Raw genomic sequence first — 24,013 nt, 5'->3', positions numbered from 1 at the left:
TCACAGCCTTACTGAAAGTATTCTATCTGTGCCCAAACAGGTGTTTTATAAATGTGCACTATTGTATACAATATTCACAGCCAATGAAAACCTGGAATATGTGGTCCAGCATCAAGAATCACTGAATTTATAGAGAATTATAGAAAAGAATTATAGAGAATTTATAGAGAAGTAGTAGAGGCCAGTTCAGTTGTGTCATTTAAGGTAAAATTGGATAGGTATATGGACAGGAAAGGAGTGGAGGGTTATGGGCTGAGTGCGGGTAGGTGGGACTAGGTGAGATTAAGGGTTCGGCACGGACTAGGAGGGCCAAGATGGCCTGTTTCCGTGCTGTGATTGTTATATGGTTATAATAGGTAGAGGACAATCAGGTGTTGACTGAATTGGAAGATTTCTATTATGGGAGAGATTGAATAAGCTGTATTTGTTTTCTTTTGCCCAATGGTATGAGTTTTAAAAATAAGATGTTATTTGTAGGAGCTTTAGAGGCAAGCTTTGTTTTAGAGTCTTTGATCAGAGGTGGTCGATTCAAATCAAATCACTGTCAAAGACATCTAGACACATTTAGTTAGACAAGGTATACAGTCTTAATGCAGGCAAATGGGATTAGTGTATTTTTATACTTACACTAGTAATTTATAAAGCTACATTTATATCCTTATTATATCTTTTAAAGAGATTAAAGATTAGCTTTATTTGTCACAACATCCTGGGGATAGGCTGCAAGTGTCACTGTGCTTCTGGTGTCAACCTAGCATGCCCACAATTTACTAACTTGTATGGAATGTAAGAGGAATCTCACAGTCACGGGGAGAATGTAAAAACTCCTATAGACAGTGGTGGGAATTGAATCTTGACCCTACAACTGGCTCTGTAAAGCATTATGCTAACTACTACACTATTAAGCTGCTCACTGTAACCCATGCCACCTTGTTTTAGGTATCTCTGCCATGGGGAAAAAATTCTGACTACCTGCCTCTCTTAAACATCTTCATCAGGTCACTCCCTATTCTCCTCTCCAAGGAAAACAAGCCCAGTCTATTGTAGCTGCCCAATATCAGTGACCAGTTTACAGTGCTGCTTGACCTGCCGAGTACTTGTACTGTTTCCTGTTCTTTTTAAAGTGGTGAACAAATCAGGAGCAAGATTATGCCAAATAGCCATTAAGGATGCTCCATAATTTAATAAGGTAACAGCTGTTTTGATTGTAACCTTACTTGCCCACAGTAACCTTCTAGCCACTGATTCATTAACCTCTGCTATTAAAACAGTCAGAGACTCGGACTCTATGTCTTTGCTGTTCTTGATTCTTAGTAAATCTGGAAGCAGCTGCCTCCCTCACCCCTTCTGGCAGTTCAGTTCAGATTACATCCATCCTCGATTATTTCCAATACGCATATCCTGACCTTAAAAGTATAACCTCTAGTATTACACAACTCTGCCAAGGGGAGACATTTACTGTTGACTGTTTACTAATTTATTACCCTGGATATATGCATCATTGTATTTTTTTATGCCTCACAATACCACTACAGTTTCCGGGACATGTGTACAATTCCCACTCACTGTTTTCAGCCATTTGCTATTAATTAGCTCATTCAAACTGAATTCTTTCCCTCTGCTGTCTTTATTCCATTCTTTATGGGAAGCACACATTTAGCTTGTTTTTTTTAAAATGAAAGTGGACGGGAATTTCCAGCCTTGGGCACTTTGCATATTCTATTTCCCTTAAAATTAATCTTTTATGAATGCAATATACATGCAGGTAAAAAGTTATAAATTTTCTCATTTATCAATATTGACTCTTAATTGGATGTATATTCTTGCCTGAGAGTTTGGTTATCGTCGCCTGTTTTGCTATTTAGTGTTTTGAATCTTTGGAATTCTCAACCCTGAAGGGGTGTAACTGTTGTTGACAATCCTCAAATGTAAAATCCAGATTTCTGGAGACAAGGGTATCAGAGGTCTTCAAAAGGGATGCAGAGGAAGCTGTTTTATTTGTACACTGCTGAAACCTATTCAGCTGTTATGAACAAAAACCCAAGCTCTTTCAAATTTCTGTGTAACTGACCTGATACCATCTCCAAATACTTGTATCCTTGCAGAAGTACTTACCAGAAGTGAACATAATTCACCAGCTGATTGATGTATAAAATTTAATCAGACACCCAGGCAGGTTGGAGGAGACCCTGGACTCCTCCAGATATTGGTGAAATATTCTCCTTACAGTTGTACTGAAAGAACTTCAATCTTCCTGGAGGTGTCTGACCCAGGTTCAACATATCCTTGTTGTTTCTCCGCCCTGGAATTCTTCCTCAACGAGGAACTGTCTGTCAAAGAATAACTAATAATACCTGGCCTCCAGACTCCCTGTAACTCTGGCTAGTGGAAAAACAAAGGGAGCAGGAAAAAAATCTGTCAACCCCAAAATGAATAGGGAGCAGCAAGAAATGGTTTTATTTTAAGGCTCTCAATCATTTAATAAAAGTAAATTTCTGAACCTTTACAGAATTGGGAAAAGTCAGTACAAAGGGCATTTCAGAACTATGATAGTGCATGCGGGGACTTTGCTGCCAGAACCCAATGAACGGCACTGTTTTCAGCAAAACAAACACGGCAGCTGGTGAAATGGCAGCAATGGTGAGCCTCCCCCTCCCCCCCCCCCCCAAATCTTGTGGCAATTGCACCTGAAGCTAGTTGTCACTCTCAGGCAGACAATTTTGCTCGCTTTCATCAACAGGAATCAACTGGAAGATTCAGTTTAAGTGAAGATTCAGCCTTCCTGCCCAAAATCTTCTGTAAATTTCTTCACCTTGTGAAGGTCCTCAGCATTGACAGTAGGTCGAGTGGTTGCCAGAGAACGGAGCATGTCAGCCTGAGCAAGGAAGTCAGAAAGTGCAGGGGTTAGAACCCAGACTAAGATCAAACTGTGGAGAAAGCTTGATATTCAGAAAGTCATTGAAATGTACTGCACAGAAACAGGTCCTTTAGCCCAGCTAGTCTTGTGCTGAACCATTTAAACTGCTCTGGGACCATACCTCTCCATACACCATCCATGTAGCTATCCAAAACTTCTCCTAAATGTTGAAATCCAGCTTGCATGCACCACTTGCGCTAGCAGCTCATTCCACTCTCATGAGTGAAGACTTTCCCCTCATGTTCCTCTAAACTCACCTTTCAACCTTAACCCATGACTTCCAGTTGTAGTCCCACCCAAACTCAGTGGAAAACACCTGCTTTTATGGCCCTGTCTCTACCCTTCATGATTCTATATCCTATCAATCTACATTCCAAAGAATAAATTCTTAACCTATTTGATGATGAGAACATCTGCAGATGCTGGAAATCCAGTGCAACACACAAAATGTTGGAGGAACTCAGCAGGTCAGTCGATGTTTTGGGCTGAGATTCTTCTTCAGGACTGAATTCCTCCTAATCTTCTCAATCTTTCCTTATAAATCAGGTCCTCCAGTTGCAACAACATCCTTGTAAATGTTCTCGGTACCCTTTCAACCTTATTTATATCTTTCCTGTAGGTAACAAAAACTGCACGCAATACTCCAAATTAGGCCTTACCAATGTCTTATATAACTTCAATATCATATCCAATCTCCAGTAAGCAACAGTTTGATAATGAAGGCCTTTCTTTATCACCCAACCACCTGTGATGCCACTTTGAATTTTGGTCCTGTATTCCCAGACCTCTGTTCTACTACACTCCTCAGTGCCTACCAAAGAACAAAAACCCGAGCTCTTTCAAATTTCTGTGTAACTGATCTGATACCATTTCTGTAAATCTCCAAATACTTGTATCCTTGCAGAAGTGAACATTGTGCTTGTCTGCATTAAATTCCAACTAATGCAGATCCCTCTGCAAGGCATGTTAGTTTTCCTCACTGTCCACTACACCCCCAGTCTTGGTGTCTTCTGTAAATCAGCTGATTCAGTTTACCACATTATCATCCAGATTGTCGATGTAGATGACAAACTATCGGTAGACCCAGCACCAGTCTCTGCAGCACTCAACTAGTCACAGGCCTCCAATCAGAGAGTCAAGCCAATGCCTAATCCAATTTACTACCACATTTTGAACTCTTGAGTGACTGAATCTTCTTGAACAGCCAACCATGTGGGAAATAGTCAAATTCTTAACTAAAGTAACACATACAACAAGCTGGAGGAACTCAGGAGGTCAGGCAGCATCCGTGGAAATGAGCAGTTGTTTTGGGCTGAGACCCTTTGTCAGGACTGAAAAGGGAGGGGAGGGGGCAGGGGCCCTATAAAGAAGATGGGGGGAGGGTGGGAAGGAGAAGGTGCCAGGTAAGTGTCAGGTGAAAAACCGGTAAGAGAAAAGATCAAGGGGTGGGGGAGGGGATAGGCAGGAAAGGTGAAGAAGGAATGCAAGGGGAAAGCACTATGGGTAGCAGAAGGCAGCAGAATCATGAAAGAGGTGATAGGCAGCTGGAGGAGGAGGCTGAGAGAAACTAGGATGGGTGAAGGGAATTACCAGAAGTTGGAGAATTCAATGTTCATGCCAAGGGGCTGGAGACTACCCAGATGGTATATGAGGTACTGCTCCTCCAACCTGAGTTTGGCCTTATCATGGCAGTAGAGGAGGCCATGCATGGACATATCCAAATGGGAATGTGAAGCAGAGTTGAAGTGGGTGGCAACTGAGAAATCCTGCCTGTTGTGGTGGAGGGAGCAGGGCTGCTCGACGAAGTAGTCCCCCAATCTGCTTCGGGTCTCGCTGATGTAGAAGAGGCTGCACCACCGGATGCAATAGATGACCCCAACAGACTCACAGGTGAAGTGTTACCTCACCTAGAAGGTCTGAATGGTGGTGAGAGAGGAGGTGCAGGGACAGGTGTGTTACACTTGCAGGGGTAAGTGCCAGGGTGGGAGATCTGTGGGGAGGGACATGTGAACCAGGGAGTCACGGAGGGAATGATCCCTGTGAAAAGCGGAGAGGGGAAGATATGTTTAATGGTGGAGTCCTGTTGAAGGTGGCAGAAGTTGCGGAGGATAATATGCTGGATCCAGAGGCTGGTGGGGTGGTAGGTGAGGACAAGGGGAACTCTGTCCCTGTTGTGACGGGAGGATGGGATGAGGGCCAAATTGAGGGAAATGGAGGAGATGTGGATGAGGGCATCATTGATGACGGCAGAAGGGAAACCACGATCCTTAAAGAGGACATTTGAGATGTCCTGAAACGGAAAGTCTCATCCTGGGAGCAGATGTGGCGGAGGCAGAGGAACTGGGGATAGGGAATAGCATTTTTGCATTTGGCAGGGTGGGAAGAGGTATAGTCGAGGTAGTTATGAGAGTCAGTGGGTTTATAGAAGATGTCAGTGGACAGTCTGTCTCCAGAGATAGAGACTGAGAAAGGGAAGAGAAGTGTCCGAAATGGACCAAGTGAATTTGAGGGCTAGGTGGAAGTTAGAGGCAAAGTTGATGAAATTGACAAGCTCAGCATGGGTGCAGGAAGCAGCACCAATGTAATTGTCTATGTAGCGAAGGAAAAGTTGGGGAGCAGTACCAGTATAGATTTGGAGCATAGACTGTTCTACATAACCAACAAAGAGGTAGGCATAGCTGGGGCCTATGCGAGTGTCCATAGCTACACCCTTGGTCTGAAGAAAGGGAAAGAGCCAAAAGAGAAGTTATTAAGTGTGAGTGTGGTGGTGGGGGGGAACTGGTGAGGTCTATTATCAAGAAAGTAGCAAAGGGCTTTGAGGCCTTCTTGATAGGGAATGGAAGTGTATAAGGATTGAACATCCATAGTGAAAATGAAGCGGTCGGGACCAGGGAACTGGAAGTTATTGAAGAGGTGGAGGGCATGGGATGTATCCCGGATGTAGGTAGGGAGGGACTGAACTATGGATGACAAAATGGAGTTCAGGTAGGCAGACACAAGTTCGGTGGGGCAGGAGCAGGTCGAAACTATGGGTCTACCGGGATGGTCAGGCTTGTGGATCTTGGGGAGGAGGTAAAACTGAGCAATGCAGGGTGTGGGAATTATGAGTCTTTTGGCTGAGGATGGAAGATCTCTGGCACTACCTTGACTTATTCAACTTTTCTGGTAACTTCCTCAAAAAATTCAGTAAAATTGGTTAGACATAATCTACCATGCACAATGCCATGCTGACCATCTTTAATCAGACCATGTCTATCCAAACATTTATATATCTGTTCCCCCAGAATGTCTGGCTTACACTCCACAATTAGCAGCTACAGGCTTTGTGCCAATTACAAACCCCAGGCCCCAAATGGCACCAGAAACCTCAGCAGGAAGTCTGTCAGGCCAGAGCAGGTAGGGTGAGGAAGCCTCCAAGCTCCAGAACAGAATGCCCTAGATATCAGGCAAGCGTCAACTGAAGGGGCCTCTGACCTCTGAGGGAGGAACATTTTGACCCAAAGCTGATGGGAAAGTTCAGGTAAATAAAGAAACAAGTTCAGTTGGTAAAAACAGGCAGGGAGCCAGGATGGCCTGATGCAAGGCAAATGAACTCAGGGCATGGTTAAGTACATGAGCCTAGAATATTACAACTTTTAACAGAATCAGCTGAGATGGGCAAGACTGGCAGCCCAATGTTCTGGGGTATAGATGCTCCTGGTGTGACAGAGGTGAAGGCAGGAGAGAAGGGGGAGTAGCTTTTCATTTGGGAGAACATACTGAATATTGTATGTTATTAAGGGGGGCATTATGGGTAGAAATAGGGATAATGGAATTATACTATAGTCAGTGGAATTAGAGGAGCAAATATGTTGGGAGGCCACAGGTAGCAACAGGAATAATAGGGTTTTAACTTTCCTAATATTAACTGGGACTGCCACAGTACTAAGAGATTAGATAAGGCAGAATTTGTTGAGTGCTCAGGAAGGTTTTTTTTTCAGGCAATGGGCCTACTAGAGGGGTTAAAGCTTGATCTCCTCTTAGGAAATGAGGCAGGGCAAGTGACTGAAGTGTCAGTGGTGGAGGGGCACTTTGGGATGATTGGCCATATTATTAGTTATGGAATAAGGACAAACCAATACCATTGAAGTCCTAAACTATTTGGACAGACGGTTAGCAGGCAAAAATGACACTGGACAAGTAGGAGGTTTTTAAAAGGGACATGTGGAGAGTTTAGTGTCAACATGATCCTGTTATAGTGAAGGGCAAGGCCGGCAATACTGGGGAACCCTGGTGGATTTTGGGCTCTGGTCAGGAAAAAAGTGCAAAATGTGAGGTATAGGCATCTGGAACCAAGCAAGTCTCTTGAGAATAGAGGATGTCAAATACACTTAAGGAAATCAGGAAGCAAGAGGGGACATGAGGTGTCTTTGCAAATGAGATAAAGGAAAACCCCCATCCATTACATTTCTCAAGCAACTCTGTTGATCCCAGCTACCCTCATAAGTATAAACAAGAGAAAATCTGCAGATGCTGGAAATTTGAGTAACGTGCAAAATGCTGGAGGAACTCAGCAGGCCAGGCAGCATCTATGGAAAAAAGTACAGTCGACGTTTCAGTCGGATGTTCCAAGGGTTTCAGCCAAAACGTCGACTGTACTTTTTTTCCATAGATGCTGCCTGGCCTGCTAAGTTCCTTCAGCACTTTGTCTGTGTACCTCTATAAGTATATATGGACGCCATGGTAGCTTAGCAGTTAGCGCAACACTATTACAGCTTGGGGCATGAAGATAGAAGTTTAATTCCATTGCCGTCTGTAAGGAATTTGTGCATTCTCCCCATGAGTACAAGGGTTTCCTCCCACAGTCCAAAGACATACCAGTTAATAGGTTAACTGGTCATTGTAAATTGACCTGTAATTAGGCTAGTGTTAAATATAGGTGGTTTGCTGGGCGGTGAGGCTTGTTGGGTCAGAAAAGCTTGTCCACACAATCTCTAAATAAATAAATAATTTGAGAGCAAAATGGACAGAATACAGGATCACATTGATCCTTAGGAGGATAATGCGTGAGTGAGGTCTTAAATGATTATTTCTTGCCTTTATTTACCACCAAGGTCACGGAAAGGAAGAAGCTCAAGAAAGAGGAAAGTTATGTAATAAGGAGATTGTGGATAGGGTAGTAAGGGATTTTAACTTCCCTACTTTAGACTGGGACTATCGTGTGTTCAGGCAGTACAGTGGTGCTAAAAAGTTTGTAGAATTTTTCTCTGTTTCTGCATAAACGTGACCTAAAATGTGATTAGATCTTCACACAAGTACTAAAACTAAATGAAGTGAACCCAGTTAAATAAGTAACACAAAAAACATTTTTATTTATTGAGAAAAATTATCCAATTATGCATCTGTTGGAAAAAATATGCGAAACTTTGCCTTCAGTAATTGGTGTGACCCCCTTGTACAGCAATAACTTCAACCAAACGTTTTCAGTAACAGTAGATCAGTTCCGCATGTCGGCTTGGAGGAATTTTAGGCCATTTCTCCTTACAAAACTACTTCAACTCTGGGATTTTGGTGGGCTTCCTTGCATGAACTGCTTGCTTCAGGTCCTTCCACAACATTTCCATAGGATTAAGGTCAGGACTTTGACTCGGTCATTCCAAAACATGAATTTTCTTCTTTTTAAACCATTCTGTTCTTGATTTAATCATGTCTTTCATATCATTGTCTTGCTGCATCATCCAACTTCTACTAAACTTCAGGTGATGAACTGCTACCCACACATTCTAGTGTAAAAAGTCCACAACACCATAAAACATAGGAGCAGAATTAAGCCATTCAGCCCATCAAGTCTGCTCCGTCATTCCACGGTGGCTGATCCTGGATCTGACTCAAGCCCACACACCCGCCTTCTCACCATCTCCTTTGAAGCCCTGACCAATCAGGAAACAATCAACTTCTGTCTTAAGAATATGCACAGACAGCCTTCAGCAGAGTCTGTAGTACAGCATTCTACAGATTTACTGCTCTCTGGGTAAAAAAAAAACCCTCCTTACCTCTGTTCTAAAGGGTTGCCCCTCAATTTTGAGGTTGTGCCCTCTAGGTCTGGATACCCCTATCAGAGGGAACATCCTCCCCACATCCACCCTGTCTAGTTCTTCAATATTTGGTAGGTTTCATTGAGATCCCCCCGCATTCTTCTAAATTCCAATGGTTACAGGCGCAAAGCTGCCAAATGCTCCTCATGGTAACCTCAACATTCCCAGAATGATGCTCGTGAATCTCCTCGGGATTCTCTCCAATGACAACAAATCCTTTCTGAGATTTGGGGCCCAATATTATTGACAATACTCCGCCTGACTAGTGTCTTATAAAAGCTCATTATCTCCTTGCTTTTTTATTCTATTCTCCTTGAAATAAATTCCAACATTGCATTTGCCATCTTTACCACAGACTCAATCTGTAAATCAACCTTCTGGGAGTTTTGCACGAGGACCCCTTTGTTCCTCTGCATCTCTGATGTTTGAACCTTCTCCCCATTTAGATAACAGTCTGCACTATTGATCCTTTTACCAAAGTCTATTATCATCCATTTCCTGATTCCAATTGCCACTTTTTTTGCCTGTTCTTCCAATTTGTCTATTCTGCTGCAATCAAATTGCTTCCTCAGCACTAGCTACCCCTCCACCTAGCTTCGTACCATCTGCAAACTTTGCCACAAAGCCATCAATTCCATTATCTAAATCACTGATGTGAATAGCAGCGGTCCCAATACTGAATCCCGAGGAACACCACTAGTCTCTTGCAGCCAACCAGTAAAGCCCTTTTTATTCTCACTTGCTGTCTCCTACCTGTCAGCCATTCCGCTAACCATGCCAGTCTTTCCTATAACGCCATATGGTTTGATCTTGTTAAGCAACCTCATATCAAATGCCTTCTGAAGATCCAAGTAAATGGCATCCATTGCCTCTCCTTTGTCCACCGCATGTTAATTTCTCAAAGAACTCTTAGCAGATTTGTCAGGCACGATTTCCCTTTACAGAAACCTTTGACTCATTTTATCATTGGTCTACAAGTACCTCAAAACCTTGCCCTTAATAATAGACACCAACACTTTCCCAACCACTGAGGTAAGATAACTGTCCTGTAATTTCCTTTCTTTTGCCTTCCTCCCTTCTTAGAGTGGAGTGACATTTGCAATCTTCCAGTCCTCCAGGACGATGCCAGGATCAAGTGATTCTTGAAAGATCATGACCAATGCATCCGTTACCTCTTCAGCAACCTCCCTCTGGACTCTGGAATGTAGTCCATCTGGTCCAGGTGATTTATCCACCTTAAGGCCATTGAGTTTGCCTAGCACATTTTCCTTTTTATAGCAATAGCACTTACTCCTCCAACACTCATGGACCTCTGGCACACTGCTAGTGTCTTCCATAATGAAGACAGATGCAAAGTACTCATTATGTTCATCTGCCATTTATTTGTCCACTATTACTACCTCACCAGCATCATTTTCCAGTGGTCCAAAATCAACTTTCACCTTCCTTTTACTCACTATATAACTAAATAAAACTTTTAGTAACCTGTTAAATATCATTGGCTACTCTGCCCTCATATTTCATCTTTTCCCTTCTTATGGCTTTTTTTTGGTTGCCCTTCGTTTTTTTAAAAGCCTCCCAATCATCCAAACTTCCCACTCACTTTTGCTACCTTATACCCCCTTCCAGAAACATAGAAAAGCTACAGCACAATACAGGCCCTTCAGCCCTCCAAGTTGTGCCGAACATGTCCCTACCTTAGAACTTACTAGGCTTACCCATAGCCCTCTATTTTTCTAAGCTCCACGTATCTATCCAAAAGTCTCTTAAAAGACCCTGTCGTATCCACCACCACCACAGTTGCTGGCAGCCCACTCCACACACTCACCACTCTCTAACTTACCCCTGACATCTCTGTACCTACTCCCCAGCACCTTAAACCTGTGTCCTCTTGTGGCAACCATTTCAGCCCTGGGGAAAAGCTTCTGACTATCCACACGATCAATGTGTGTGGCTTTTATGCAGTTGTACAAAGTTTTTTGTATCTTGGCTTTTATGCAGTTCTTAACTTCCCTTGTTAGCCACAGTTGCCTAGCCCTGCCACTTGGAACTTCTTCCTCTGTGGAACATATCCATCCTGTGCCTTGTGAGCTATTCCCAGAAACTTCGGCCACCTCTGCTCTTCTGTCATCCCTGCCAGAATCCTCCTCCAATCCACCTGGGCAAGCTCCTCTCTCATGCCTCTGTAATTCCCGTTATTCCATTGTGATACGGATACATGTGATTTAGGCTTCTCCCTCTCAAATTTCAGTATGAATTCAATCATATTATGATCACTGCCTCCTAAGGTTCCTTTACGTTAAGCTCTCCAATAAGATCTGGCTTATTACACAACACCTAATCCAAGATAGCCTTTCCTCGAGTAGGCTCAATCACAAGTTGCTCTAAAATGCCATCTCGTAGGCATTCATAAATACCCTCTCTTGCAATCTGACACCAACCTGATTTTCCCAATCATCTTGCATATTGAAGTCTCCCATTACAAGTGTGTCATTACCCTTATTACATGCCTTTTCCAGCTCCCTTTGCAATCGCAAAGGCTGCAATGTCTTTATTTTAAATTCATTGTTCCCTCAACAGTTAAACTGTTCAGGCCCTGAGGCAGCAAAGCAGCTTCAAATCATGAAAGTCCTTCAACATGCTTGACAGTTGGGATAAGGTTTTGGTGTTGGTGTGCAGTGCCCTTTTTCCTCCAAATGTACTAATGTGCATTTCTGCCCAAAAATTCAACTTCTGTCTCATGAGTCCACAGAATACTGTCCCAGAAGCACTATAAAACATCCAGCAGGTCTTTTGCAAATTTGAGACATGCAGAAATGTTTATATGGAGAGCAGTGGTTTCCTCCGTGGTGTCCTTCCATGAACACCATTCTTGTTCTTATACTTATAGGGTATTCTTATTCTGATAGGGTTTTTCTTATACTGGACACATGAACAGAAACTTTAGCAAGTTCTAGAGATTTCTGCAGGTTTTTTGTAGTTACCCCAGGTTCTTTCTCACCTCCTTCAGTACTGCACATTGTGCTCTTGGTGTGATCCTTGGAAGATGCCCACTCCTAGGGAAGAGTAGCAACAGTACTGGCTTTCCTAATTTGTAGACAATTTCTCTCACTGTGGACTGATGAATACTCTGTTCTTTGGAAATGCTTTTGTAGCCTTTTCCAGCTTCATGCATCTCTACAATTCTTCTAAGGTCTTCTGAAAGTTGTTTTAATCAAGGCATGGTGTACATAAACCAATCTTTCTTGAGAAGAGCAGACTCTATCAATAACCTGACTTTGTCTGTCTTTTTATAGGACAGGGCACCTCCTCAACCTACACATCCAATCTCATCTCAATGAGTGAAACTGCTGACTCCAAACAGCTTTTGTAGAAGGCATTGCCCCAGAGGTTCACATACTTTTTCCAACACATACATGTAATACTGGATATTTTTCTGAATAAATAAATGAACAAGTATAATGATTTTTTTGTGTCATTGTTTACTTGGGTTCTCTATCTAGTTTTAGAACTTACATGAAGATCAAATCATATTTTAGGTCATGTTTATGCAGAAATAGAGTGAATTTTACAGGGTTCACAAACTTTCTAGTACCTCTGTATACAGAAGGCCCTAGAAGGGAGACGACAAAGCTTGATTTATTCTTGGGGCAGGAAGACAACATCCATCTTTAAGAACAATTGTCAGAAAGCTCTCCACTGCACATCTAAAGAAATTTGTAAGTGTCTTCAGTGGTCACACTCTGAAGAAGTACAGACTGGCGTATCTTCTTTGTTACTGCATCAATGTGCTGCAATCATGTATAATTTGTTAATTCAAGTTTGTTTACTTAAGTTTGTTGTGTTAAGTCACATACAATGCTGCTGCTGAGGAAGCTAATTTTCATGGCATTCATACCATGTGTATGCCACTGACAATAAATTAGAATGATGTTATAAGAATGTGTGATTAAACTACAGAGGATGCAGAATGTCAATGGGTTTAGTTATAAGGAGAAACTGGAGAGACTGAAATTGTATTCCCTGGAGCAAAGGAAGCAGAGGGGCAGTTCTTTTCCCCAGAGTTAGACCATAAGACATAGGAGCAGAATTAAGCGATTCAGCCCATTGAGTGTGCTCACCATTCCATCATAGTGGATCCCGGATTCCACTCAACCCCATACACCTGCCTTCTCGCTATAACCTTTGATGTCCTGACCAATCAGGAAACTATCAATTTTCTCTTTAAATATACCTACGGACTTGGCCTCCACAGCTGTCCGTGGCAGAGCATTCCACAGATTCATTACTCTCTGGCTAAAAAAAATCCTTACTTCTGTTCTAAGGGGTTGTCCCTCAATTTTGTGGCTATGCCCTCTGGTTTTGGAAACCCCCACCATAGAAACCATCCTCCCACATCCACCTTATCTAGTCCATTCAATATTGGGTAATTTCAATGAGATCCCACCCCCCCCCCCCCCATATTCTTCTAAATTCTAGTGAGTACAGGTCCAAAGCTGCCAAGTGCTTGTCATATGTTAACCCCTTCATTCCCAGAATCATCCTCACAAACCTCCTTTGGACTCTCTCCAATGACAACACATCCTTTCTGAGATAATGGGGTCCAAAACTGTTGACAATATTCCAAGTGCGGCCTGAATACAGTCTTAGCAATACCTTCTTGTTTTTATATTCTATTCCCCTTGAAATGAATGCCAGCATTGCATTTGCCTTTTTTACCACAGACTCAACCTGCAAATTAACCTTCTGGGAGCCTTGCACGAGGGCTCTTAAGTCCCTTTGCACCTCTGATGTTTGAATTTTCTCTCCATTTAGATAGTAGTCTGCACTTTCGTTTCTATTACTAAAATAGATTATTATATACTTCCCAGCACTTCCATCCACCACTTTTTTTTACCCACTCTTCCAATTTGTCCAAGTCCGTCTGCAATTGCATTGCTTTCTCAGTTGAGCACCATCTTTCTTTGTATCATCTGCAAACTTTGCTAGAAAGCCATCAATTCCATTCTCTAAATTATTGACAATGTAAAAAGTAGTGGTCCCAATACTGACCTCTGAGCAACACCACTAGTCACTGCCAGCCAAGCTGAAAAGGGTTGGAGAGTTTAAAACTAGAGGGTATAGATTTGAAGTGGAGAGGGAGAGATTTAAAGATGACCTGTGAGGCAAGGTTTACCACACAGAGAGGTGGCAAACGCCTAAAACAAGCTGTCAGCTGGGTTCATAGCAATATTTAAAAGATATTTGGACAGGTTTATGGATAGAAAAGGATGTGGGCCAAATGGGACTAGGTCAGGTAGACACCTTAGTTGGTATGGACAAATTGAGTCGAATAGCCTGCTCACATGCAGTGTAATTCTGTGATTAAGACTGAAAGAGAAATGGATGGCGTAGGAAACCATAATATTGGGAGTGAGCAGGGAGAAACATCTGATCAAAGAAGGCATAAATGCTAAATGTAAGAACTCAACAGTCTTTATACCAGTCAGTTGAAAAATAAATTTCTACAAATCCAGCTCACTTCACACCCAGAGTTATTATTGCTAGTGTAGTCGACTGAACTGAGGGCCATGGACGGAGACACAGCAGCCTTTCTTATTCCATCACCTCCCCTACATTCCAGGCATTATATCATTATAGTGCACAAGGCCACAGCAGAGGTGCACAACCGCTGTCTTACCATGCAAACCACAGGCTCCAGCAGCTTATCACTGGGAACATCCACCCAGGTCATCTCAACGGCAGCTGGGTCCCCAGGAGAACAGGGTGTCAAAAGGTCATCCACCATCACATTTGGGTTTGTTCTGGATGGACCTTTCATCTAATGAAGAACAGGTCAGTTTACATTACTTCAACTTAAGAGCAAAGAATCTCAATTCAATCTAAACAGGTCAGCTAGTGAAACACTTGGGCTCACTGCCATCTCATCCAGCAGCTTCACATAAAAACAGGTTAAGTGAAAGGGATGTTCAACATAGTGATATGAAGAATGTATTGATCCTTTTAATTTCAAACTCTATAAAGACTTTGATTGCATGACTGAGATTAGAAGATTGAAAAGTGATAATAAATACTGAAAATTCATAGGAGGTCTGGCAGTATTTATGGAAAGAAAAATAGTTAATGTTTCAAACTGGAGATGTTTCCTCAGCTGCTGCCTGAACTGCTAGCCTTTTCAGCATTTTCTGTTTTTATTTAAATGTCTAGTATCTGCAGTTGTTTTAAATTACAGCTGAAATTTGGTAACATCTGATTTTCAAGCCTTCACAACCATCTTGGTTCAGCAATAACCAAACTACAAATCACTGTGCATCCCATGGCTTATTGTTCGGGATAAATTTCCCATGAGGGACCTTGTCAAACACCTTACTAAAATTCATATAGACAACATCCAGTTTTACCTTTGTCAATCAGTTTCATCACCTCCTGAGAAAAATTAAGACAGTTTGTAAGACGTGATTTGCCCCACACAAAGCCATGCTTACTGTCCCTAAGCAAACTATGTTTTTACCAAATGCATGTAAATCTTATCCTTAACAATTATTTCCAATATCCTCCCTAGCACTGAATACAGGCTTACTAAAATATAAAGTTATGAGAGGCATAGTCCTCTTTTGGAAGAGGACAGCGAGGCTTTGAGAGGAAGTGCGGCGGCGGCCATTTTCAAATTGTCCAATTGCGTCTCAGATTGGAGTTCTGAGAGGTGGGACTGCGCAGGCGCGTGAAGGAGGCCTGGGAAGGCGGGAAGATATAAAAAGGAGAAGACTGAGTGAGGTAGTTCTCTTTTGGAAGAGGACAGCGAGGCTTTGAGAGGAAGTGCGGCGGCGGCCATTGTCAAATAGTCCAATTGCGTCTCAGCTTGGAGTTCTGAGAGGCAGGTCTGCGCAGGCGCATGAAGGAGGCCTGGGAAGGAGGGAAGATATAAAAAGAACTCAGCCTTAAGAAGCGGGCAGCTTCATTTGCGGGCAGTGGAGTGCGCCGGGAGCGGAGTGCAGGGCTTGGGCTCAGGGGGCTTAGGCGGAAGAGGGCACAGTAGACTTATCTTTTAGTTCTTGTATTTTCAGTTATTTGGGAGGTATGAGTGTGAGGGCAGCTTGTTGTTCTCGGTGTCGGATGTGGGAGGTCCTGGAGTCTCCGAGCCTCCCGGACATCCACATCTGCGCCAGGTGCACCGAACTGCAGCTCCTGAAGGACCGAGTTAGGGAACTGGAGCTGCAGCTCGATGACCTTTGCCTGGTCAGGGAGAGTGAGGAGGTGATTGAGAGGAGTTACAGGCAGGTGGTCACTCCAGGGCCATGGGAGGCAGATAGGTGGGTCACGGTCAGGAAGGGGAAGAGGCAGGTACTAGAGAGTACCCCAGTGGCTGTACCCCTTGACAATAAGTACTCATGTTTGAGTACTGTTGGGGGGGACAGCATACCTGTGGAAGTGACAGTGGCCGGGCCTCCGGCACAGAGGACGGCCCCGTAGCTCAGAAGGGTAGGGATAGAAGAAAGAGGATCATAGTAATAGGGGACTCGATAGTCAGGGGTTCAGACAGGCGGTTCTGTGGAGGTGATCGGGAGTCCCGGATGGTAATTTGTCTCCCTGGTGCCAGGGTTCGGGACGTTTCTGATCGCGTCCAAGATATCCTGAAGTGGGAGGGTGAGGAGCCAGAGGTCGTGGTACATGTAGGTACCAATGACATAGGTAGGAAAGGGGAAAAGGTCCTGAAACGAGAGTATAGGGAGTTAGGAAGAAGGACCGCAAAGGTAGTAATCTCGGGATTACTGCCTGTGCCACGCGACAGTGAGAGTAGAAATGGAATTAGGTGGAGGATGAATGCGTGGCTGTGGGATTGGAGCAGGGGGCAGGGATTCAAGTTTCTGGATCATTGGGACCTCTTCTGGGGCAGGCGTGACCTGTTCAAGAAGGACGGGTTACACTTGAATCCTGGGGGGACCAATATCCTAGCGGGGAGGTTTGCTAGGGCTACAGGGCAGACTTTAAACTAGTAAGATGGGGGGGGGGGGGGGCGGGAATCAATTTGAGGAAACTATGGGAGAGGAGGTTAGTTCACCAGTAGAGCAAGTAAAGAGACAGTGTGTGAGGGAGGAAAGGCAGGTGATGGAGATGGGCTGCGCTCAGCCCAAAGATGTAGGGGAGAAGAAAGAAAAGGATAATAAATTTGAATGCATTGTTAGGGATGAAAAGAGAGGAGGAGGTGGAGAGTATCTTAAATGTATCTATTTTAATGCTAGGAGCATTGTAAGAAAGGTGGATGAGCCTAAAGCGTGGATTGATACCTGGAATTATGATGTTGTAGCTATTAGTGAAACATGGTTGCAGGAAGGGTGTGATTGGCAACTAAATATTCCTGGATTTAGTTGCTTCAGGTGTGATAGAGTAGGAGGGGCCAGAGGAGGAGGTGTTGCATTGCTTGTCCGAGAAAATCTTATGGCGGTGCTTTGGAAGGATAGATTAGAGAGCTCCTCTAGGGAGGCTATTTGGGTGGAATTGAGGAATGGGAAAGGTGTAGTAACACTGATAGGAGTGTATTATAGGCCACCTAATGGGGAGCGTGAGTTGGAAGAGCAAATGTGTAAGGAAATAGCAGATATTTGTAGTAAACACAAGGTGGTGATTGTGGGAGATTTTAATTTTCCACACGTAGACTGGGAAGCTCATTCTGTAAAAGGGCTGGATGGTTTAGAGTTTGTGAAATGTGTGCAGGATAATTTTTTTGCAACAATATATAGAAGTACCGACTAGAGATGGGGCAGTGTTGGATCTCCTGTTAGGGAATGCGATAGGTCAGCTGACAGATGTATGTGTTGGGGAGCACTTTGGGTCCAGTGATCACAATAGCATTAGCTTCAATATAATTATGGAGAAGGACAGGACAGGACCTAGAGTTGAGATTTTTGATTGGAGAAAGGCTAACTTTGAGGAGATGCGAAGGGATTTAGAGAGAGTTGATTGGGTCAAGTTGTTTTATGGGAAGGATGTAATAGAGAAATGGAGGTCATTTATGGGTGAAATTATGAGGGTACAGAATCTTTATGTTCCTGTTAGGTTGAAAGGAAAGGTTAAAGGTTTGAAAGCACCATGGTTTTCAAGGGATATTAGAAATTTGGTTCAGAAAAAGAGGGATGTCTACAATAGATATAGGCAGCATGGAGTAAAGGAATTGCTCGAGGAATATAAAGAACGTAAAAGGAATCTTAAGAAAGAGATTAGAAAAGCTAAAAGAAGATACGAGGTTGGTTTGGCAAATAAGGTGAAAGTAAATCCGAAAGGTTTCTACAGTTATATTAAAAGCAAGAGGATAGTGAGGGATAAAATTGGCCCCTTAGAGAATCAGAGTGGTCAGCTATGTGTGGAGCCGAGGGAGGTGGGAGAGATTTTGAACGATTTCTTCTCTTCGGTATTCACTAAGGAAAAGGATATTGAATTGTGTAAGGTGTGGGAAACAAGTAAGGAAGTTATGGAACCTATGACAATTAAAGAGGTGGAAGTACTGGCGCTTTTAAGAAATTTAAAAGTGGATAAATCTCCGGGTCCTGACAGGATATTCCCCAGGACCTTGAGGGAAGTTTGTGTAGAGATAGCAAGAGCTCTGACAGAGATCTTTATGATGTCATTAGAAACGGGGATTATGCCGGAGGATTGGCGCATTGCTCATGTGGTTCCATTGTTTAAAAAGGGTTCTAGAAGTAAGCCTAGCAATTATAGACCTGTCAGTTTGACATCAGTGGTGGGTAAATTAATGGAAAGTATTCTTAGAGATAGTATTTATAATTATCTGGATAGACAGGATCTGATTAGGAGTAGCCAGCATGGATTTGTGCGTGGAAGGTCATGTTTGACAAACCTTATTGAATTTTTTGAAGAAGTTACGAGGAATGTTGACCAGGGTATGGCAGTGGATGTAGTCTATATGGACTTCAGCAAAGCCTTTGACAAAGTTCCACATGGAAGGTTAGTTAAGAAGATTCAGTCGTTAATTAATGCTGGAGTTATTAATGTTATTAATGCTGGAGTAATAAAATGGATTCAACAGTGGCTAGATGGGAGATGCCAGAGAGTAGTGGTGGATAATTGTTTATCGGGATGGAGGCCAGAGACTAGCGGGGTGCCTCAGGGATCTGTTTTGGGCCCAATGTTGTTTGTAATATACATAAATGATCTGGATGATGGGGTGGTAAATTGGATTAGTAAGTATGCCGATGATACTAAGGTAGGAGGTGTTGTGGATAATGAGGTGGTTTTTCAAAGCTTGCAGGGAGATTTATGCTGGTTAGAAGAATGAGCTGAACGTTGGCAGATGGAGTTTAATGCTGAGAAGTGTGAGGTTCTGCATTTTGGCAGGAATAATCTAAATAGAACATACAGGGTAAATGGTAGGGCATTGAGGAATGCAGAGGAACAGAGAGATCTCGGAATAACAGTGCATATTTCCCTGAAGGTGGAGTCTCATGTAGATAGGGTGGTGAAGAAGGCTTTTGGAACGCTGGCCTTTATAAATCAAAGCATTGAGCTCAGAAGTTGGGATGTAATGTTAAAATTGTACAAGGCATTGGTAAGGCCAAATTTGGAATATTGTGTACAGTTCTGGTCACCGAATTATAGGAAAGATATCAATAAATTAGAGAGAGTGCAGAGACGATTTACTAGGACGTTACCTGGGTTTCAGCACTTAAGTTACAGAGAAAGGTTGAACAAGTTAGGTCTCTATTCATTGGAGCGTAGAAGGTTGAGGGGGGATTTGATCGAGGTATTTAAAATTTTGAGAGGGATAGTTAGAGTTGACGTGAATAGGCTGTTTCCATTGAGAGTAGGGGAGATTCAAACGAGAGGACATGATTTGAGAGTTAGGGAGCAGAAGTTTAAGGGAAACACGAGGGGGTATTTCTTTACTCAGAGAGTGATAGCTGTGTGGAATGAGCTTCCTGTAAAAGTAGTAGAGGCCAGTTCAGTTGTGTCGTTTAAGGTAAAATTGGATAGGTATATGGACAGGAAAGGAGTGGAGGGTTATGGGCTGAGTGCGGGTAGGTGGGACTAGGTGAGATTAAGGGTTCGGCACGGACTAGGAGGGCCGAGATGGCCTGTTTCCGTGCTGTGATTGTTATATGGTTATGGCATAGATAATTTGGAGGGTTCCTGAGCGACAGGTTTATTCCAGAGGTTCGTGGGTTTATGGCAGAACATTCCAGAACAAGTAGTAGAGGTGTGTAAATTGCAAAGCTGAAAAGACATCTGGAGAGGTGTAGATGAGAAGGTTCAAAGGGATATGTAGGCAAATGGGATCAGTGTAGATAGGTATCTTGGTCAGCCGAAGGGCCTATTTTTGTGCTGTATAACACTCCAACAAGACACTGCCAAACCTAGTCAGACTGTTCTGACCTTGTCTGGAGAGACCTTTACATCCAGCTTGTGAAGATTTGAATCTAGATCAGGATGAGGAAGTATGTCTCTTCAGCCTGTTCCTCAGCATCTGCTATCATCTTATTCAGGGGCAGAACAGGCTGAAGAGACATACTTCCTAATCCTGATCTAGAATCAAATCTTCACAAGCTGGATGTAAAGGCCTTACATATTACCAAATTTCAGTTGTAATTAAATTTAAAATATTGCCAGACCTGTTGTGTGTTTTCAGTATTTATAATTGCATTTCAATTTTCTAATCTCAGTTACAAATATACCCTTTGATCAAGGTGTTCAGCATTTCTATGTTCCACAACTCCTTCACAGTTTCTGTGATGTGTGACTAACATCTGCAGCATTTTGATTTCCTAAAATCTCTGCAACCTGCATTTTTCTGAAAAACCATCCAATTGATAACCTTACCCAACAAATGATTAGCCTAGGAGGGTTATATGACTCCCTATCAACCACTACTTACCTTTTTAAAATGGGTTGCCGATTGTACTTTCCTCACTGGCTGCATTAGTGCATCGCGTACAATAATGCAGATGTCTGCTCCAGAATATCCTTCTGTTTTTCTGCCCAGTTCTCTGAAGTCTGGCTCTGTGAGGCAGTGTGGGGTCGTGCCTAGGTGTATCTTAAACATGTGGATTCTTGCTGGCTCCTCTGGCAATGGGATATAAATCCGTTTCTCAAATCTTTGACAGAACAAAAAAAAACTTATCAATGTTTTCACGATGGATGAAAATGTATGAAAATTCAATGTGAAATGGTACATTGCAGGCTGACCTCCTTCGAATGGCAGAATCCAGCACCCACGGGATGTTTGTGGCTCCTAGAACCAAGATTCCATCACTGCTATTCCCAACACCTGAAGTTGGTGAAATCACAGTGAATAAAACACAGAACAGTACAGCACATTTCAGGCCCTTCGGCCCACAATGTTGTGCCAACCCTCAAACCCTGCCTCCCATATAACCCCCCACCTTAAATTCCTCCATATACCTCTCTAGTAGTCTCTTAAACTTCACTAGTGCATTTGCCTCCACCACTGACTCAGGCAGTGCATTCCACGCACCAACCACTCTCTGAGTGAAAAACCTTCCTCTAATATCCCCCTTGAACTTCCCTCCCCTTACCTTAAAGTCATGTCCTCTTGTACTGAGCAGTGGTGCCCTGGGGAAGAGGCACTGGCTGTCCATTCTGTCTATTCCTTTTAATATCTTGTACACATCATCATGTCTTCTCTCATCCTCCTTCTCTCCAAAGAGTAAAGCCCTAGCTCCCTTAATCTCTGATCATAATCCATACTCTCTAAACCAGGCAGCATCCTGGTAAATCTCCTCTGTACCCTTTCCAATGCTTCCACATCCTTCCTATAGTGAGGCGACCAGAACTGGACACAGTACTCCAAGTGTGGCCAAACTAGAGTTTTATAGAGCTGCATCATTACATCGTGTCTCTTAAACTCTATCCCTTGACTTATGAAAGCTAACACCCCATAAGCTTTCTTAACTACCCTATCTAACTGTGAGGCAACTTTCAGGGATCTGTGGACATGTACCCCCAGATCCCTCTGCTCCTCCACACTACCAAGTATCCTGCCATTTACTTTGTACTCTGCCTTGGAGTTTGTCCTTCCAAAGAGTACCACCTCACACTTCTCCGGGTTGAACCCCATCTGCCACTTCTCAGCCCACTTCTGCATCCTATCAAAGTCTCTCTGCAATCTTCAACAATCCTCTACAATCTTCAACAATCCTCTACACTATCTACAACACCACAAACCTTTGTGTTGTCTGCAAACTTGCCAACCCACCCTTCTACCCCCACATCCAGGTCGTTAATAAAAAAATCATGATATGTAGAGGTCCCAGAACAGATCCTTGTGGGACACCTTGAGGTCACAACCCTCCAATCTGAGTGTACTCCCTCCACCACAACCCTCTGCCTTCTGCAGGCAAGCCAATTCTGAATCCACCTGGCCAAATTTTCCTGGATCCCAATGGATTCTTCAAAAGCATGGTAACCATGATTCCCATCAAGTCTAGTCCCATTTACCTGTGTTTGACCCATATCTCTCTGAACATTTTTATCACAAAAAATGTACAATAAAATTTTAAAAATTTAAGTACCCACTTGACCATTTCTTCTGGCAGCTCATTCAGTATAATGACCACCCACTGGGTGAAAACGCTGCCTCTCAAGTTCCTATGAAATCTCTCCCATCTTATCTTAAACTGATGTCCTCTGGTTCTTGATTCCTCAGACCTGAGAAAAAGACTGCACATTCACCCCATCTCTGCCCCTCTTAATTATAAAACATCTCTGTAAGATTACCCTTCATCCTTCTACGCTCCAAGGAAAAAAGGCCCAACGTCTCTCTGTAACTCAATACCTTGTGTCCTGACAATACTCATGCAAATCACTTGTGCACCTCCACTTCCCTAGAACTGAAAACAATATTCCAAACACAGCTGCACCAAGGTCTCGTACAATTGCAGCATTTCATTGCAAGTTCAATACTCAATGTCTTAACTGATGAAGGCCAGTATCTTCACCACCTATTCTATCTGTGACACCACTTCCAAAAACCATGTACTACTAGACTGAACTGCCTATGAAATATATTGGTTTGCCTGAGAGTGACAACGGCTCTATCATACCTTGCATCTGGACCAAAAATTCTGTTTTGATGCGCCTGGCTGCTTCACTCTCATTTTCATTCCTCGATCCACAAAGGGAATCAACCTCATCAATAAATATAATGGAGGGTTTATGCTGTCGGGCCAACTCAAACAGATTCTTCACAAGCCTGAGGGAGAAAAGGAAACAGCACTGATTACCTGATACGTACAAAAGGCTCTTGGAGAAGTTTGTGGAGAGGAAACTGTGGGCAAAATGTTAAGGGTTAGACCATAAGACGTAGGAGCAGAATTAGGCCATCTGGCCCACTGAGTCTGCTCCAGCATTCAACCAGAGCTGATCTATTTTTTAAAATCTCCTCCTCAACCCCAGTTCCTGGCCTTCTCCCCATAACCTTTGATGCTATGTCCAATCACAAGAACCTATCAATCTCTGCTTTAAATACACCCAACAACCTGGCAACAAATTCCACAAATTCACCACCCTTTGGCTAAAGAACTTTCTCGGCATCTCTGTTTTGAAAGGGCACCCCTCTATCCTGAGGCTGTGTCCTCTTGTCCTAGACTCTCTCACCATGGGAAACATTCTTTCCACATCTACTCTGTCTAGGCCTTTCAACATTTGAAAGGTTTCAATGAGACACCCCCTCATCCTTCTGAATTCCAGCAAATACAGACCCAGAGCCATCATATGTTCTCTGTACGATAACCCTTTCATTCCTGGAATCATCCTTGTGAACCTCCTCTGGACCCTTTCCAATGCCAGTACATCTTTTCTAAGATGAGGGGCCCAAAACTGTTCACAATACTCAAGGTGAGGCCTCACCAGTGCTTTATAAAGCTTCAGCATCACATCCTTGCTCTTGTATTCTAGACCTCTTGAAATGAATGCTAACATGGCATTTGCCTTCATCACCACCAACTCAACCTGCAAGTTAATCTTCAGGGTGTTCTGCACATGGAGTCCCTAG

The 24,013-nt window shown here is 43.1% G+C and overlaps 1 protein-coding gene across 1 annotated transcript in view; it reads right to left on the bottom strand.

Annotated features, from left to right (window-relative positions):
• Positions 1-2,434: 2,434 nt before the first annotated feature.
• LOC132407100 (vacuolar protein sorting-associated protein 4A) overlaps positions 2,435-24,013 on the bottom strand; it is a 136,678-nt gene continuing 115,099 nt past the window's right edge. The window contains exons 7-11 of the mRNA XM_059993394.1: positions 23,064-23,212; positions 21,187-21,268; positions 20,876-21,095; positions 14,672-14,812; positions 2,435-2,875 (exon numbers count right to left, since the gene is read on the bottom strand). Of these exons, the coding sequence (XP_059849377.1) occupies positions 2,774-2,875; positions 14,672-14,812; positions 20,876-21,095; positions 21,187-21,268; positions 23,064-23,212 (694 nt within the window). The 3' untranslated portion in view covers positions 2,435-2,773. The remainder of the gene's footprint in view (positions 2,876-14,671; positions 14,813-20,875; positions 21,096-21,186; positions 21,269-23,063; positions 23,213-24,013) is intronic.

Source organism: Hypanus sabinus, chromosome 17 (assembly GCF_030144855.1).
Source record: "Hypanus sabinus isolate sHypSab1 chromosome 17, sHypSab1.hap1, whole genome shotgun sequence".
NCBI lineage: Eukaryota > Metazoa > Chordata > Chondrichthyes > Myliobatiformes > Dasyatidae > Hypanus > Hypanus sabinus.
This window is presented reverse-complemented; position numbering and strand designations above follow the sequence as displayed.